This window comes from Haliaeetus leucocephalus, unplaced genomic scaffold, assembly GCF_000737465.1.
Source record: "Haliaeetus leucocephalus isolate CR32 unplaced genomic scaffold, Haliaeetus_leucocephalus-4.0 Scaffold428, whole genome shotgun sequence".
In the NCBI taxonomy this organism is placed as follows: Eukaryota; Metazoa; Chordata; class Aves; order Accipitriformes; family Accipitridae; genus Haliaeetus; species Haliaeetus leucocephalus.
The window spans coordinates 3,417,093-3,434,902 of record NW_010972864.1 but is presented as its reverse complement, the minus strand read 5'-3'; the positions used below and the strand labels follow the sequence as shown (position 1 = coordinate 3,434,902).

At 38.0% G+C, this 17,810-nt stretch overlaps 1 protein-coding gene across 1 annotated transcript in view; it reads left to right on the top strand.

Moving 5' to 3' along the window:
- Window positions 1-17,810, top strand: part of CDH2 (cadherin 2, type 1, N-cadherin (neuronal)) — a 105,768-nt gene that overhangs the window by 84,878 nt on the left and 3,080 nt on the right. Inside the window, exons 13-14 of the mRNA XM_010574350.1 lie at window positions 577-716; window positions 12,020-12,184. Coding sequence (XP_010572652.1) covers window positions 577-716; window positions 12,020-12,184 — 305 coding nt within the window. The remainder of the gene's footprint in view (window positions 1-576; window positions 717-12,019; window positions 12,185-17,810) is intronic.

Genomic DNA, 17,810 nt, shown 5'->3' with positions numbered 1-17,810 from the left:
TTTCATAAACCTTGAGTCCTCTTGCTTCTAAACATAAATCTAAACTTAGGCAACAGTGTAGTCTGTTCTCATGGACTTGCTGAGCCGTATGCCAAAATAGCCTAAGCTTGGCGATGTCGAAACATAAGAACTACTTAAACTATATAAATTGTTATATGTTCTTGGGACATAGCAGAAAAAAATGTAAATAACGTAATCTTTTAGAATTCTTGCCACAACTGGAGAGATTTCCTTCTGAATCCACTGGTTTATGAAGCTTGGTCTTTCTTCTTCTCATGACGAGTTTATTTTGCAGATGCAGAATGGATTTGTGGCTTATGATCTTGAATATATGATTGATTTCCAAATCAAATGGCCTACAGTAGCCTGAGTTTAAACATCTCGTGCTTAAGCTGCCTTCTATGAAATTTTTTATTGAAAAATAACCCCAAAAAACTCAACCTCATCCAGAGCAGTCAAAGCCAACTTTCTTGGCTTTTTTCTTTTTTTAAATCTTGGTGTTAAATTTGTACAATATTCCATGGCTGTACTTCAGAATAAAGATGTGATTTTGTGTCTTCCCTTTTTGCAATGTAGTTTTAGTTTTAATGTTTGTGGTATGGATGAAACGCCGTGATAAAGAGCGTCAGGCAAAGCAGCTCTTGATTGATCCTGAAGATGATGTGAGGGACAACATTCTGAAATATGATGAAGAAGGTGGTGGAGAAGAAGATCAGGTGAGGAATGATTAAAGTTTTTTAGGTATACATTTGCACTTCAGTCTGCACTTCATCTATTTTGTTCCCATTGACACGTTATGATAGGTAGCTAATTTTTGCATTAAATACTGAAAAAAGTAAGTAGTGTTTTAAAAACCTGAAATATCACATTGCTTTCTCATGTTGTTTTTTGCAGTTCCAGAAGTACCAATTGCTTGCCTTTTGGATGAGATGTAAAACCAGTATCTTGTCCACTTACAGTCATGGCATTCCGACCATATGCCGACTAAGGCTGTTATATTTATATGAAAATTAACATCCACTCTCATTGCAGTCTGTAAACCTTCTCTACTCCTTGTCTGGGATCCTGTTATACAGAATCACTAGTGCAGAGTGCCTAATATATTCTGTTCCAAATACCACCCTTTTTTGGTGGTAGGTGAATGCCTTTCTAGATATACAGTAATGCTGGCTATTGACAGATTGGCCACTACTGGGATTTCACTTTGGGAAGTATTTATGTTTCAAGTAGCTGTTAGGGCACATCTGTGTTTATTCAGATACCTGTCCAGGCAGGTGCCATATGCATTTACTCTCACATCACTTCTGTTTGAACCACTGCTGATATGTCAGAGGACTAGGAGTGATGTGTATATGCTAAGAATAGCTTCTTTTTCCCCTCTTTATCCAAGTTAGTGAATTTCGAAGCAGTGTGATTTCCTTCCTTCAGAGGAGGTTTATTAAGTGCTTTATGAACATGACAAACAGTAGATTTATGCATGTTATTAGTGGTAGAAGTAAGTGTAATAATTACAAAGGGAACAGTGCATATAATAGAGCCTAAGAAGTTTTCCAGTAAAAAGCCTTGAAAAATTACGTGTAATTCTTCCACACATACCCAGTCACAGTCATTTGGCACGTGAGTTATCTGAAAAGTGGCTCCCTTCACTGGTACAGACACTTATAGCTTCTCTCTGCTCGTTTGTTGGTTTGTCTGAAATTTGTGTTCCCCTTAATTTTTATGCTTCCTGCATTTCCCCAGGTACTGTTCTTACTTCCTGGCTTTTCTACATAACTTTCTTCTTAAGCAGTAGGAAACTTCAGTTCATGCAGTTTTGGAAGATTGCTTATGTTACTAAATAAATTGAAGACAACCTTTGAGTCTGTATATGTATTCCAGTTGTTCGTACACAGATAGTTTGAGTACAAGAATTGCATCCTGTTTGTGCATCTGTTACTGCACAAAATACTTACAAGCTTAAAAGACATGAAGAAAACTCAGTCCTGTGAGAACTGATTTTCTAGTTCACATATACCCAGCTCTTGTTCACCCACGATTCTCTGGAGGATCTGTTGAGCAATTTTCATGTGGTTTTGATTTTTAATTATTGTCCGCACAACTCTCAGGACAGAGACAGTAACATTCTCAGAGTATGTACTGTTCATTAGGAAGTCATAGGCGATGCTAGAGTAGTGTTGGGAGAGTTTGTGCTGCAGATCAGAAACTTTAAGCATTGTTGTAACAGCATACAATGAGAGTAAAATACTTAATAGTTTAAAAATGGTGCTGAGGTCTGTCCTCTGTCCACCTTGTCCTGTGCTGCCCTGCAGTGAACGTGTTGTGTTTGTGAGAGGTATAGTCAGGGTATTGTGGCAGAAGGTAAAACTGTGTGAATGCCGTAGAGATTAGCAGGATGTAAACCATCCAGAAATGCAGTCTTTCACCAGCAGTGAATGAGCGTAGTGCACGCGATGAAAGGAAAAACTGTCAATGGGTGGAGTAGCAGTAAAGTGGTAAGAAATGTGAAATTAGGATCACTTCCTCTCACAGTGAGCAGAGGAAGCACCTCGACACAGGGAGGTTTAATGGCTTTATAGAAAATTGAATGATTTTTAGCCACAAAACCCCTGCTTGCTTTCTTGAGACAAATTTTAAGGCCACCGTTGCAAATTAATTAACTTAGCTGCCAGCCACATAGTTCAGGTACAGTGGTCCCTTTCCTGATCCATTGAGCAGTAGACCATAGTGTCTGAGGGTCTAAAAGGTTTTTATACACTCCAAACATAACAAACACTACAAGAAAAGAAAATAAAAGCTTATACAAAGTATAGCAAGCTTTTATAACCACTTCTGTAGCAAGAGTTTTAGACCACTGTGTAGGCAAGAAGGGAGTAGATTTTCCCACAGCTCCAAAGTTAGGAATTTGTTGCTGTCCAGAATGCCTGAATAAGAGAGCGCAAACTTTTCATGTAGGCACTTAATTTTCTATCTACAGTGGATGATAGAAGTAAGCTCCGTCTGGCTTTTCAGGGAGATTATTTTACTTTATTTTGGTTTGATGTTTTGTAAAATCTAATTTCTGCCCATGCTTAACTAGATGATAATAGTTCCTAGGTTCATTTGTTCTTGGTTCCCTCCTTGCCCCCCTCACCTCTTGTGCCCAGAGGAAAGAGGTAGGATTATGTTTGGTTGGGTTTTATTTGCTTTTGCATGCATTTCTTGTGAGATTTAAGAACTTGGAATGCTAAGCTTTTGAAACATCCCAACAAGTTCACTACAAGTAGTAATCTCATTTTTGCACACCGTAGCTTAGTAAAATACTGTACAAGCAAAGCTGTGTGCAGAACATCGCGGGCAAAAGGCGTTGGCCATAAAGATCTTTGCATTTTTGTCAAAGTTAAAGTAAGTGTTAAAGTGTTCCAAAAAAGCATGAAACTACCATCAAAAATCTATTTTCAGAAAGAAGCTTCATAGGATAAAACTGCCACTATTCTATTAAAATCAGGAAAAATTATTGCATGCTAACCTTGCATCCACAAGTCATCAGAAAAGGACAGAGGAAAATGCTTTACATCAATATTAACTTTTTATGGAGCACTCTCCCCAAAACCATCAGGATTGATTGAACAAGAAGCTTTGGTAGAAGGCAGTGCACAAGGTGACTCAGAGCACAGAACCATCTAACCCAGGGTGCATCTCATGCAGCAAAATAGAAGGGAGTGCTCAAAGCTTCATGTGAATCTCAGTCAAAACAATATTTTTAAAGCTTCGGATATTTTTATAATGTACCTTTTAAAATTAGTTATTTCTATTTATAGCAAGCCAATTACTTAGGCTTTTTTAAAATCACCTGCTTTTCTTGATGAATACTTGAAGACTTACCATGTGTGGCCTCATATTTTTCTTGTTTATCCCAGATGCTTAGGTGAGTTGAAGATATGTGGTGGGTAGGACTTGAAGGTAAGTGACAGAACTTTAGGAGTCGTTGCATCCTCAACCAAACTACTTTTAGACTTGTGGTTTCACTCTTGGAGTAATTTATTTATTTAAGAGGGTTTATTTATTTGGAAGCTATGCAGTTGGGTTTCTTAGCTGTCATGGCAGACCCAGAAACTCCTAAAGCATGCTTGGAATGTTCTTTTCAAACTCTTTGTACATGCTATCAGAGTAATGTCTCCTGCAACAAATTTGATGAGTTCCAAATTCCAGCTAGTTCCTCCAAGTCGTAGCAGCTGTCAACCACAAGGTGGAATTCCTGCTTGGTTTGGTGTTTTGGTTTGTTTTGGTTTTTTTTCCTCCTGTGCTAGCATTTCCAAGGAGTTATGATGTGAAGTCTGTCATAAAAGAGCAGTATACTCCATCGTGAAGGTCTCCTGTTAATCCCATATGAGGCCATCTTGGCCTGCTTTGTTCACTCTGACAGACTGAATGCTTGTAAAGAAAATTGAGGTTCTTGAATGATTCATAGTCTTCCTCTAGCCTGACATGATGTACACAGGGTCGTGTGATCTCCTCAGCAGCTGAGAAAAATGCTTTTAATTCCCTAAGCCAGAAAAGCTCTTGAGCTGTGGGCCGTAACTGAAGTCAGCCGGCTCCCCACTGAAGAGCATTAACACCAGAAATGTTCTGGGCTTTTTTCACCTAAACTTCTGTTTCTCAGAAATACGGGCTGAAAAACTAGCTGTGAAAGCAGTACAGCACTCCTGTTGTTCCAGGCAGAAACTTTTTTTTGTGGTTGTTGGGAAAGATCACTGTACTAGCAGACATTGGGGACAAGGGAGGAAGAAGAGGAGACAGCAGTATTCCAGATAGGAAGTCTGGGACTCTTCTCAGGATTTTGCTTAATATTTTCTAGTTTTAACAATTTGGCTACCTGACTTGCGGCAGCTGGGCCGTGAGATGCTTCGAGTCAGCATCATTCCACAGAAGTCAGTGGGACTGGTTTGGTGACTGGTTTGGGGAGGGGGGATGTATGGTGGGGGTTTTTTGTTTTGTTTAGGTGGTTTTTTTAATTGCATCTGAACCTTTAACCCAGCAATTGGGGTAGGGGATGGGAGGCACTACAGTTTGCTATATTCTGAAATAGGTGTTCCTAGTTTATGTACAAATTATGAAGCTGGTAGCGATTGTCTTGATTATTAGCGGACCACGTGATCTAGAGCTTGTAGCCGTTTAGCAGACAGGAGGTGTGAGATACAAATGACAAATATTGTCCCCTGACACTGTGTGCTCTCAACTTGTAACACTATTGTCAGTTCTAAATACCAGAACCTCATGCTGGCTGAGTGTTAAAGCGCTTAGCACATGTCTGCAGCATAGTTCACGCACATAGCAGATCACAACCCATAAGCATCACTAATTCATTTTCATTGCATATCTCAGACCATTCATGTGATTTATATTGAGGCAGTGGGTGCTCGACTGGGATACGTGCAGCATATGTCAACCTGATAACTGTGATTATTTTTTTTTTCCATTTAATTCCTTCTGTATACATCTTATCGCACAAGGTGATCCTCTCATCTCCTTTGAGCCCATTTCTTTAGTGTTTTCTGAATTTTAGTAGTACTTGCTCATGCAGATGGTCCTGTTGAAGCAAGTTGCCTGAGCAAGTGCATGATGTGCTTTGTGAGTATCGCAGATCAGCTGTTTTGAACCTGTTTTTTAGTTTTGCTCTCGGATCTCTTCAGCACAAGAGCTTCTATAGCAATGATTTTATTATTATTCAAAGTATTTTTCTTCCTAAGGATTCTGTGTATTCCTTCCTACATGACCTTTTCTTAACAAGAGTGTTCAGACATTAGTCAATAGTTTGCTTTTTGTCATGTTCTATTATATGTTTATATAGAGAAAGAAAATAATAGCATTTATTTTAAAGGTGATAATAGCATTAAAAATAAAACCATAGTGGTTTATTTTTATGTGTGCAGGATCTAAATTCTAAGCAGAAATTGCTCCTTTATAGAAAGGGTGGCTTAGTTCGAGCATTTGTGTGTCATTGATAAAAATTAGTTGAGTGATCCTTTGGATTTTTTTGTTTGGTTTTTTTTCCTATTGTCGTAACTTTCTGTATGCCTGCATCTTAAGGTTACATTGGTCTTGTGTGCTGGATCTTATCATAACCTCTGTTGTAAACATGACAATGGTCCTTACCTACTCTATGAACTTTATAAATCCATTTAGTTATATTTTATTTTCACCACCCTATCTAAGTGTTATTCAGATCATTTACTCTCACTTTCTAACCTTTATTTTGCATTGCATTAAGATTGAACATATTTTATGTTTAGAAATTTTAATCATAACGAATGAAATGATTGTTGCTAAGATATCCCTAGGAATATGCAATATTATAATTAGAAGGTAGTTATTTTGGGGATTCTGTTTGCTTACTAAGACATTAACTTCATTTTTTGAATGAGTGACTCATGCAGTACTCCTGTGGAGGAATTACTGTCGTTCCTTGGTGAATCTTTATCGCATCATACAAAAAGTAATGTTTCCATAATTCCATTACAAAATTGTTGTGTGTTTTATTTTATCCTATCTAGAACATATGCCTGTTATTGTGTTTTATCTGCAGCTGGAGTTTAACTTTCACCTTTTTTATTACTAAAGAAGATAAGCTAGCATCTTGTTTATCTTAAAAATTATTAACTTGTAATACTCCAGATGCATCTATAATAAAAACAAATGGGAAAAGCAATATGGCAGAAAGTAATCAAAAAGTGAGTGGCAAATAGAGAGCAACTGTTAGCACAGGCATTTTAACTAGCCTCCCACCTGCAGCCTACATCTAGTCAGTTCTCTGTGCTTTGCTTTTTTTGGAGTCCCATTATTTCAGCAGATGTAAGATTTAGCACAGGTTGGAGCATTTTACAGAACTCGGGCAATGTTTTATGTGCAAATTTCTCATAGTTTTTTAGGGTGATGTTTGGTGGGTTTGGGGCTAGAATGGTAAGATGTAGTGGGGTTGCTTTTCACTTCCTTTTTCTTTGTTTTTAAAAGACCTTGGCAGATGGGAACATTCAGCTGTATAAAATATTTCTTCCCTTGCTTCTCCATCCCATTTCTCTATTGGAGCAGACAGTCTTTGGAACACACAGGCAAAGCAGAACATGTTTTATCCATAGGTACTTCAGGTCATAGTTTGCTCTGTTCTCTTAAACCAACAATAAAAGTGGGTTTACACTAACACACCATTCTGTAAAACAGGTGGGCGAAATGCAAACTTCTGCCAATGCTGCTTTACACGCACTTAAACCACTGCAGCTGATTTTGTTCAGTGAGTGACACTTACAGTTCTCACCATCAGATTAAGTGATCTTGTGACAAATTGATTATTTCTTGCATGGGGATGGATCCAGACTTTCATATTTCTTTGCAAAGGCTGCATCCTTTGAAAATGGGAAACAGGTGTAGTGTTTTTGTTACATTAGTCCTATGTCCAATCCTATATTCATGCATAGCCAAAGCTTTAGTTCTGTACAAGGTAAAAAAACCCAAGTCATCCCTAGAAGTGTTATAGCATAGTCTAATGAATGGCCAGGAAATATACTGAGAGCTCTGAGATAAGAGAAGCCAGATTCCTAAATCATTAATGAATATGTCAGTCAGGTTGCATGTACTGGGTGTATCACTGTTACTGTTAGAGAAAACTTTTAGTAGAGAAAGCTCAATTTAGATGTAATATATTCCAGTATTCACATATATTCAGAGTTTTCCTATCTGGAAAAAAGTCAGTCCCATCTATGTATAGCAATTTATAGTTTTAGTAAGTTGTGGTTTGATTCTGTTGTTTGCAGTTGTGCTTTTTAATGTTGCAGGATGCATTCATACAAAGCAGGTCTGGTTACTGTAAAAATGTTTACTTTGGTAAGTTTTTGCCAAGAAGTTAAGTAGATTGTCTAAAATGCAAATACAACCAGAACAGCTAATCCAGGAGAAAAAAGTTAACTTTATAAAACTAGAAGCTTCTGAGAAACTCTTATTTCCTGGCCTATCCCCTCATGGGTTTTTTAGGGATTGTAGCGTTTGGTAACTGTCAGTCAGAATGCAAGGTATTTTTTAAAAAAATCTCTCCTACTGCCATAACTGATGACTGCTGTATGAGGGATTACTTAAGTGCTGTTAAATGAATAGCTGCCTTGCACAAGAGGAAGTTATTTAAGGGAAGAGATTTTGAAGGCTGCATTATCTTGCTTCTTTGTAAATCAGCAATAATGGGGAATAGAAAATGGCCTTTTCTTCTATTCTGGGCATTTCTTCTGTTCAAGTTGAGATACTTGGACTGTGCTTCCAACTACCATGTAGATGTTCTTAAAGAAGTGCCTTTTGAGGTTTTGGACCCTTCTGCCTACACATCTGGTAAGGTGGTTAATTTGTAGGGCTTAGCTAGGTGGTTCTGCTATTTAGCACTGTCTCACTGGGATTTCATGTTTCAAGAATGTGAGGTGGGAGCTAGTAATGCTGTAAGTCTTTGCTTAAAGCTGTCTAGAACTAAGTGAATAGCTAATAAGCTCAATGTTTGTAATCAGCTTGGAGGGGAGGGAGCTGATGGGGTTTTGTGAGTTTTTTTTGAGATTTGTTTGATTTCACAAGATGCAACTTCTGATAAAATGCCCTTTTAGTACATTGTGACTTTATTTTCTTTCTTAAAAGCAAATCAAAACCAGAAGTTTTTCTGCTTCAATACAGATGGCGGAGGCGGGGGGGGGGGGGTCAGCAAGAGCAAATAGTGATGCTAGAGATGCTAACCAAAGAGAAGTGCTGGTGGTTACATTAAGAGAGCTATATTGATAAAGCATTAAGGTTGTAATCTCTTTAACCGCCAGTTATCTGAAAGATAGCCATGTTGTCTCATCCAGTGATATCAGATCCCTTTATAAACAAAGGGAAAGGTAAGGGATCATTCAGCTTGCTTCATTTAGATCCCTGTCATAGAATGGGAGGTTTCTGTTTCCCTGTTGACTGTAGATTTGGACAATCAGACTAGTCTAAATTTCTGGTTTCTAATGGCCTGAGTTTTTGCTTAGATGCAAAATGGGAGCAAGCTAATATGTGTTAGTGACCTTCGAATAGAGAAAGCTAATACTAGATTCTCCCATCAACAATCTAAGCTTGTCCAGAATTTTGAGGAGAAAAACTCAAACCCTCAGTTTGGATTTGCTTAAATCCATACTGAAGGAAGGGAAAGAGGTATTTGTTCTAAAATTGCTGGAGTTAGGGCTAAACAGCATAAATAAGTAAATAAATACTTATGACAAAAATTGGCAGCCATATGAATTGGATGCTTGCGTTTGCTCAAGTATGTTTCCAGTGGAGTCTTGTTCCTCATTAGCGCCTTGGCTGACTGTAATTATGAACAGGTTATATGGAAAAAGGCTGGAGCAAAGACAACATTGTTGACTTGTGGTCCTGAAATTGAGTAAAAATAATGACCCAGAATCTTGCTCCAAGCTGGCTGTCCCAGCCTACCCCAGCATGTCTTGTTCTCTGTCTGATGTGCCACAGTTTTCCATTTAGCTGTCACTTCTGCAGTTAACTATCTCAACAAACTGCTTGAGACTAACCTTAAAGTCTGTTCAGGAGCTTTAGGTAATACATGAAAAACTTTCCCATTTTTCTAGCAGTGAATGCACCATTGAATGAAGAGATGGAATTTCAGCAGCCCTAAACAGCTTATGCCCTGGCTCTTTAAAACAGTTTTCCTTCTTTTTCTTTGCAATAATTGAGCAGAGCTGACTTTAGACAGAATGTTGAAACAGCTGGAGTTGTTGCATGGTGCTGCATTTGTACAGCACTAAGCCAGTTTGGGGAGATGGTGGATGACTTGCCATACCTGAATGATGTACAGTTAGTATTGATTTTAATGAGACAGGAGATTTGAGAGTCTGTGGTAATAAGCACAATGGATCTTCTCTTCCTGTCCAGACACTAATAAACCTGCAAAATAAATTTCCTCTGATAGAAGGCTAGGTGGCAGTGTCATAAATTATCCTAGAAAAGAAAACCAAGGTGGGAGTCCAAGTGCCGTTGCCTTGCGAATGGCAATCTTTGCTGTCTTTTTAGCTGTAGAGCCTGGAGGTGTCTCAAACTATACACACGCTCAAGAGGATGGCCTTGGATACCTTAGATACTAGATACTTAGATACTAGACTGACTGACTTGATTCATATTGCATTTCTGTATGACTACTGGTGAGAATAATAATTGTATGCATATGCCAGTGGGTGGAAAAAACATTTTATCTTTATAAAACTAAAATGACTAGAGAGGCTCTCCTGGTTTTAATATATTGCTATTTAACCATACCTGTTTGAATTCCTCTGTAATGAAATGCTTAGTATAAAAAAAAACCAACCTGTATTTTTCATGTCTCCCTGTTGGTGTTTTCCACTTTTATCTTTTGGGTAGGTATGAAAAGCACTCTTGTGTTACACATTTACAAATTCTAGAACATATGTTCTTCGCTGTTTCATAGGATTTTCTGATAGCATGTCTCTAAACTATTTTGATTTATGTTACATAATAAAAAGGGAAAGGAGAAAAGGTTGTTCTGTTTACTTTTCTCCAATTCATACAGCTTCATGGCGACCACTTACTATTCTGTTTGGTACATGAAGAACCGAAATGTAGAAGCTACAGCTCTGCTCCAAGGAACTTGTAATCTAATTAAAGCATATGAAGCTGCATTCTCAGATCTCAGTGGAGCTGTTCCACCTTTTTTGACTATATATTGGCGTGCAGTCAGCTGAGGACCCAAGTAACAAATTGGAAGGTGTAGTGGATTTGATAGTCAGTTACAATTCTCCCAGCAAAATACCTTCACTGCTGACAACAGACCTCTCTTCCTGTTGAAAAGTCTGGTTTTGGGGTCACAGTAGGTAGTACTCTCTAAAAGGACCTATACCCTGCGAGGTGACAGTAGAAGTAAATGCTTGCGTTCCTTCCTTTAGGAGCCAGTTAGGAACCAATGCAAATGTAATTGGCTGCACAGACAGCTTCCAGCAACTTGAGATCATAAATAAGATTTTTTACCAGAACAACACGGTTGAAAAACAGAGACTGATGCTGCTCAACTGCTTGGATTATTTGTGGGGCAGGGTATCTGGCATACAGGAGAGTTGGCATGAGCCCCAGTCTCCTGGTAGTTCATGAATGGCTTTAGTTTAAGCCTTTAAGCCCAGTTCTTTGTTCTGCATTTTTACCAGTGCCTTGCGCAAAGGCATCCTTGAGCATGACTACCTACCTTCTAGACATGACAACAGTGAGGTGAATGACAATGCTGAAATGCATCACACTGTATAAATAGTATTCAGGCATATCTATCTTAAATGTATAAACATTCATCTAATTAAAATTTTTATATACATACATACTGCTTATTGGAATTCATAGTGCTATGCTAGCTTCATCAGTCTGCCAGAGTTTGAAACTGCAGCATCAAGTACTTAATGAACGGATCCACGAGTAATCTTTAGAAAGTGCTTAGAATTAAGGCCAAATCTGAGGAGCTTTGTACTTCTTATGACATTTTTTCCCCCTTTGGCTTTCATATTATGGAAGCCACATGAAATCAGCAAGGAGTCTTAAATTCATTCTTTGAAGGTATTATAAAATGCTGCAGAGCAGTGCGCTTTCTCAGAATGAGAATGTCTGGCATTTATTTGCTTAGAAAAATAAGAGTTGGATTTGGCATCTTTGCTCTATGCAGTAAATCATCATTACTAGGCAAAGTGTTTAGTCTCTTAATAGTACTACTCAAATCCTTGCTTCTCAATGGAAAACTTACGAGGAGCTCTACAAATCTGATGGAATAGAATTAAAACAGTAGATTCAGAGAGTATAAATCAAATAACATACTGTTGGTATGCAAATAATGTTACTGACTTATTCTCAGTAAGCATTACAATCCTGAATATAGGACTTATGGTGAAAAGATACTTTGCATTTTCCCTTTTTTTCCTCCTCATGTTTCCACCTGACAGATATTGTTTGAAAATCTCCTAAAGTACTGTCTTTGTTTCATATTTTGCAGGATTATGACTTGAGCCAGCTCCAGCAGCCTGACACTGTGGAACCAGATGCCATAAAACCTGTTGGAATCAGACGTCTTGATGAAAGGCCGATCCATGCAGAACCTCAGTATCCAGTCAGATCAGCTGCTCCTCATCCTGGGGACATTGGGGACTTCATTAATGAGGTAAAGGAGAGAAAAAAAGTTTCCTCCTAAGATCTGATAAGCTTTTATATTTTGTTAATTGTACTCTACATGAGTAGCTGTTATGTTTGAACATAATAACTTTTTAAAACTTACTTAAACAATTAAAATTGTCTTGCTTGATAGAAGTAAATATGTTCTTCTGAAGTGCAGGCAGATTTAATTAACTCATTCAAAGAGAAAGGGAAGATATATCAATTAACTTCTGTACATTTGTATTAATTACATTCATAATATGTTATCAGCTGCAACCACAGTATCTCCAAGCAGGATTATTCTGTGGGTTCCAAGTAATAAATAGACTAACAAAATTATAGTTTAGCCTAAATTCATTTATTAATTCACAGTAATTTAATAATGGAAGAAGTTCATTTTCATTTTCCTCATACATTACCCTTTGAATCCAGATAATAGTGGAAATTCAGTACCTTCAATAAGACCAAAAGAATTCCGTCAAATACGATTAGTGAGCAGGGCAGCTAAATTAAATGTTGTGTAAGTGCTTTTAATACTTGTCTTGTCAGAGAGCTTTAAAAGTCTTTACATTATCTTTGATTCTTCAATCTAATAAAGATAAATGGAAGTTAAGATTCAGACTATACCAGATTACTCACAGTTCTGAAAGAAATGCTCCTACAAATATTAGTTTCATTTTTTCTATCACTGGTCAGTCTTAAATCATTGGTTTTGTGGAACTTAAGATAGAATGTGTTTCTTGTGCTTGCTGGTTATAGGAAAACAAATACTGATCCAAAATTTATTACTCAAAAATAAGCTATATCCTGTAGATGAGTAGTAGTAGTTAATTAGTTTCTCATATCTTCCTTGGCAATTGGAGCTGGACAAGTATTACAGAGTATTGCAGAAATGTTTTTGCAAATGTGTTTATTCTTGTTTGCTTTAAAGAAAAGTCAGGCTAATATACTAATGTCTTTTGTGTTAGCAAGCTGCAGAAAATTGAGTTCGTTCCTTTTAAGGTATACAGCAATACAACTGTAAAAAAACTTACAGGGAGATGACTAGCAGGAAACATACAAATATTCTTATAAGACATTGTATTTCAAGAGACTCCAGGTTTGGGGAAGAGCTGTATTAGAAAGAGATGTCTCAACAAAGAGGATTTTTGCATGCCTTGCACTTTAAGTATTACAATTTTAATCGGCTTCTGGAAAATAGTGGAGACATGGGACAATAAAAGGCCCACACTGTTGGCCAAGGCCGCATGCGCACAAGAACTTCCTTGTGTTTCCTTGTCTTTTTCCAAATAATCAAGAGTTTTCCATCCTATTCTCACACAGCTGTGACCAAATACTACCCATCTGGCAGGCAGTTGGGAGGAACCCATGATGCTCAGTACCTTGATTTTTCTTGTCCTCAAAACAACTGTCAAGCCCTCTTACAGAGCCAAGACAAGGAATGTGTGTGATTCTCCTGGAAAGCCAGAAAAGGGCCAGAGTTTGTCCAGTCTCCTACAATTTCTAAATTACTTGGAAAGCTGTTCTTGCAGTAGTATTTTTCAGGAGGTTATCACCCTTGAAGATTATAGCATCAATGTGTACACATGGAGTTGTAGAAACAGTACGTGCTGTCTTGATTTAACCCAATATGTTTATATCACAGTACAGACAAGCACACAGCCATTTTCTTATTGCTGTCTGTTGTATTAGATCAATACCTCCCTTTATGCTTCCCCTTGCCATCCACCAAAACAGAAAGCTTCTCCCAGCTATTATTACACAGTAAAATAATGTCAGTAACATTGACTCTGAAATAAAATTAACCTTGAAAATATATATGCAATTAAAGAAAACATGGTAGTTTTCTTGTCTGCAAGTTAGCTCAGAATTATATCCTCTGATTGAAAGGAACTATGAGGTAGTTTCTGTGTTTCAAGCATTATATATTTACCTTCTTTTTTTGATAAGGTATTTCTTTCTTAGGATTTCACAGCCATGTATCGTTTTACCGTGGGGCATTCCACCTAACCTTCTCTCTAGCATGCAGTAGCCACCCAAAGGTTGTCCATGCTCTGTCTGTTTTGCCAGAAGTCTGAGCAAAATGGAGATTTTATTTCTTCAAAACATTTTCATCTTAATATGTGTTTTATGTTAAAATTTCCCATGGCAAATGTGATTCTAGAAAGTCTGTTGGGGGGGGGATCAGTTTTTCACAGTAGTACTCACTATTACAGTTAAATTTCCAAATTATCGGTGTCTAGAGCATAAACATGCAGGCTGCACAGGTTTTCAGACTCTCTTCAGAGAATTCCACCTGCAGTCCTGGCAAGATTATACCCAAACGAATTGCTAAGTTCCTCTCAGTTTTACTTGGAGTAAAAGGAGAAATATCTTGGGTAAAACCCATACCAGACATTTCTTAGGGCGGTTTATACAGAAGATATGCTGAGCTGTGAAAACAATGCAGCAAGATAAGAAAGGGGAAAGTTCATATCTCTCTGCATCCAGCTTCAACATCATTAGGCAAAGAACTTTCTTCCACTGTAACTACAAGTCATACCGTAACTTTTCCCTTGGGCAGCCCTAACACAAACCACCTGCAAAACTAGCCCAGTTGCTAGCTGAGCAGGGCAGGCTGCCTTTGGATTGTCAATACCTCGGTAGCAAAGTCTGCATTATGCCATTGGTTTGAAAAGATGCAACACTTTTGGAGATCAGTCTGGTCTTTTGGAGAACTTTGGCCCTATTCTCAGAGATGCTGATCAGCATGATCCTTTGGGATGCCGGCCTATATGCGGGAATTAATTTAGTCTGTTGAATACTCACCAGCACCTCAGACACACAGCCAGCATTGTTCAGATTAGCCTCTGAATTACTGCAACTTTTGACAAAAAAGAACTATAGGTCATTGATTTCAGATATTAGAGGATTTAGCTACCATTGACAAGCAAGCACGTGGTGGTTTTTTCTTATTACTTTTATTACAGAGCTGTAGAAACAAAAAGTGAAAAAGACCTAGTGGGTCATTTTGTTTCTTTCCTTTTGGCAGTACTCTGTTTCTTCTGGTATATTATTTTCTAGCTGTCATCTGTTGTATTAGATCTGCTTAACTCAATCAGACATACATGAGTATTTTTTAGTGTTTTAATGACTTCTCAGTTGAAAAACAAGTTACAAGTATGATAAAAAGTTCAGGTATTTTTATAACACTTACAAAGTTAAGATAGCACATACAGAGCTACAAACTTTCTAAAATAAGAAGGTTCCAGAGGTGCCTTATAATCAAAATATGTTTTGCAGGCATAAGCTAAATGACCTCGGAGACTTTCTTGTTTTGTCTGTTTCAATGGATAGATGAATCTCTAATTTAAGGGGGGAAGGAAAAAAACCTCGTTTTCTTCCAGTCCAGTGTACAAACAAGTCAGTGAAATAAGTCATGTGTTATTAAGAATCCTCTGTAGACCTTGTTTTCCATTTTGAGCCTTTTAAAACATAACCTGCAGAGTGTGGAGCATAATTAACACATAGAATAGTCAGGATTTGCAGGACAGTATAAATTAGGCCTGTTTGAAGTAGCTTTGTTAATCCTGTTTTCAAGAACCGCCTATGCTGTCCCTAGAAATCTTGAACAAGTTATATTGTAGTGGAGAATTTGTGGCTAAGAATATATTTCTAATCAATAGAGGACATAGCCTGAGGTAAACTAAATTTAAATTACAAACTAAAGGTCTCATCCCATGAGGACATGGAGGACCCTCAATTCATTCTTAGTAAATGGTTATTGATACAGTGCACCCCCAAGCAGAATAGAGTCCCTTGATGTTTTCTGTTTTCTCTTGTCAAGTAAAAAAAAGGTTCCAGATTTGAAAAATTTTTTTATTTCCCTAGAGTGCTCTGTTCTTCCTTTCCTTCTCATCAAAAGTCTGCTGAATCTGATTAAGTAGTAGGATTAATGAAAATAAAAGCATTAGATTTTGTAATGTTTCATATTAGCTCAAGATTTTGAGGGTGTGGCTTTCCCTTGATTTGAGGCAAATTGGTAATGCTACACATACTAAGGAAAGTATAACTTAAGGTTACCATTGTTTCTCAGCCAAGGCCCTGTAGTTTCTCCTCTTCTGCCCCTTATCTCCTCCTTAGTGAAAGTTGTCATGACATATATAAAAGAGGAAGAGGAAAAAAATGAGATTGCTACTCAGTCTGTCCTAGGTCTCAAGCTGGCCTTTGTATTGCCACGGTTCTTCTGTGACTGCTTGTTGTGCATTGGTGGTATAGCAAATGCAAGGAAATGTGACTTTAGTTCACTATCTCCCAGCAGGATCACCTGGTCCCGAGCATGTGCTTCGGCAGTTCTGTTGTTGAATAAGCTTCTCTACCTAGTAAAAACTTTTGGGTTTCAGATCATAAAACTGTAAACCAAATAACTATAACAGCTCTGCTGCTCTGAGATTCTTGAACACATCTGGGAAAAACTGAGAGATCTCTTCAGAAGTGGTTGACACCACCAGGGCAGCCTTTTCAGTTGTGCCAATACAGCAGGTTGTGGTACCACCCACTGAAAGGGATGGCATAATAAGCAAAAAAGGCAGCAATACTGAAACCAAAGGGAGCTTCGTAAGCCAATTTCACTGCTGAAGCTGACATCCAGTATCTCCAGCTTCGGACATGCTGTAGAACCCAACAGTAAAGCGGAGTAGCGTACTGGGTAGGTTCAGAGAATATGCTTAGCAGAGGGAAAGTGAAAAAATTGTAGGATTTCTTTATCATTTTAGTATGTAACTTGCCACACAAATATAGCAGAAAACTTGGTTGTCATATGAAGAGTTAGAGACTAAGTTCAGTCATTATACTGTGAATCTGAGGAATTTTTAACCAGAGGATAGGTGCAAATGTCAGTGTAACTTTGGCTGTGCAGTTGAATCAATACCTCCATAACATGGCCCGTAGCTACCTTCTCTGAATGAAATGGATTACACAGTAAGCACAACCTTTGAAACAGTGAATTTGTTAGTGAGATGCTATCTTGTAAGTCAGTAGCTCAAAGCCAGTTTTTAAATGCTATCATGATGCCAGCAGCAAACTGAAAAAAATCCAACTTCCACTTTGGAAAAAGAGATGGAAAGAGGCTGCCTGCCACCTTGCCATGGATGGCTGATAGGTATATGAATTTCTGCAGTCATGTAGGAAAATGTTTTGTTCACTGATTTTTAATAAATTAGTATCCCATGGTTGGCTGGATGTTACTAGACAGAACTGCAGGGAAGTAGCATTTCTTCTCCAAGCCGGCTTTCTAAATGACTTTGGCACACTGATACCGGGGATTCATACCTCAGCACTCCTTAAGTTCAAATGGTATGAATCCCAGCTGTCAGTGTGTTATTAAACACGCAAAGCTCAAGTGTCACCTGTGTTTGAAAAGCATGGGTGTCTGTCACCCCAAGCAGGCTTAAGGGAAGATATAAGTACCATTAGGCCAGTTACTGCCTAAGAACTAAAGTTGCATTTCTGCTTCAGCAGCAGAAATTGAGAGAAAGCCTTAGAACTATTTCCAGCTTTGAAGCTGGATAAGGGAAGTCTCCCAACACTTGATATTGCCTTTTTGGAATGTCAAATCTTTTGTGCTTATTATGGCCACCAGGATGGAAAACTCC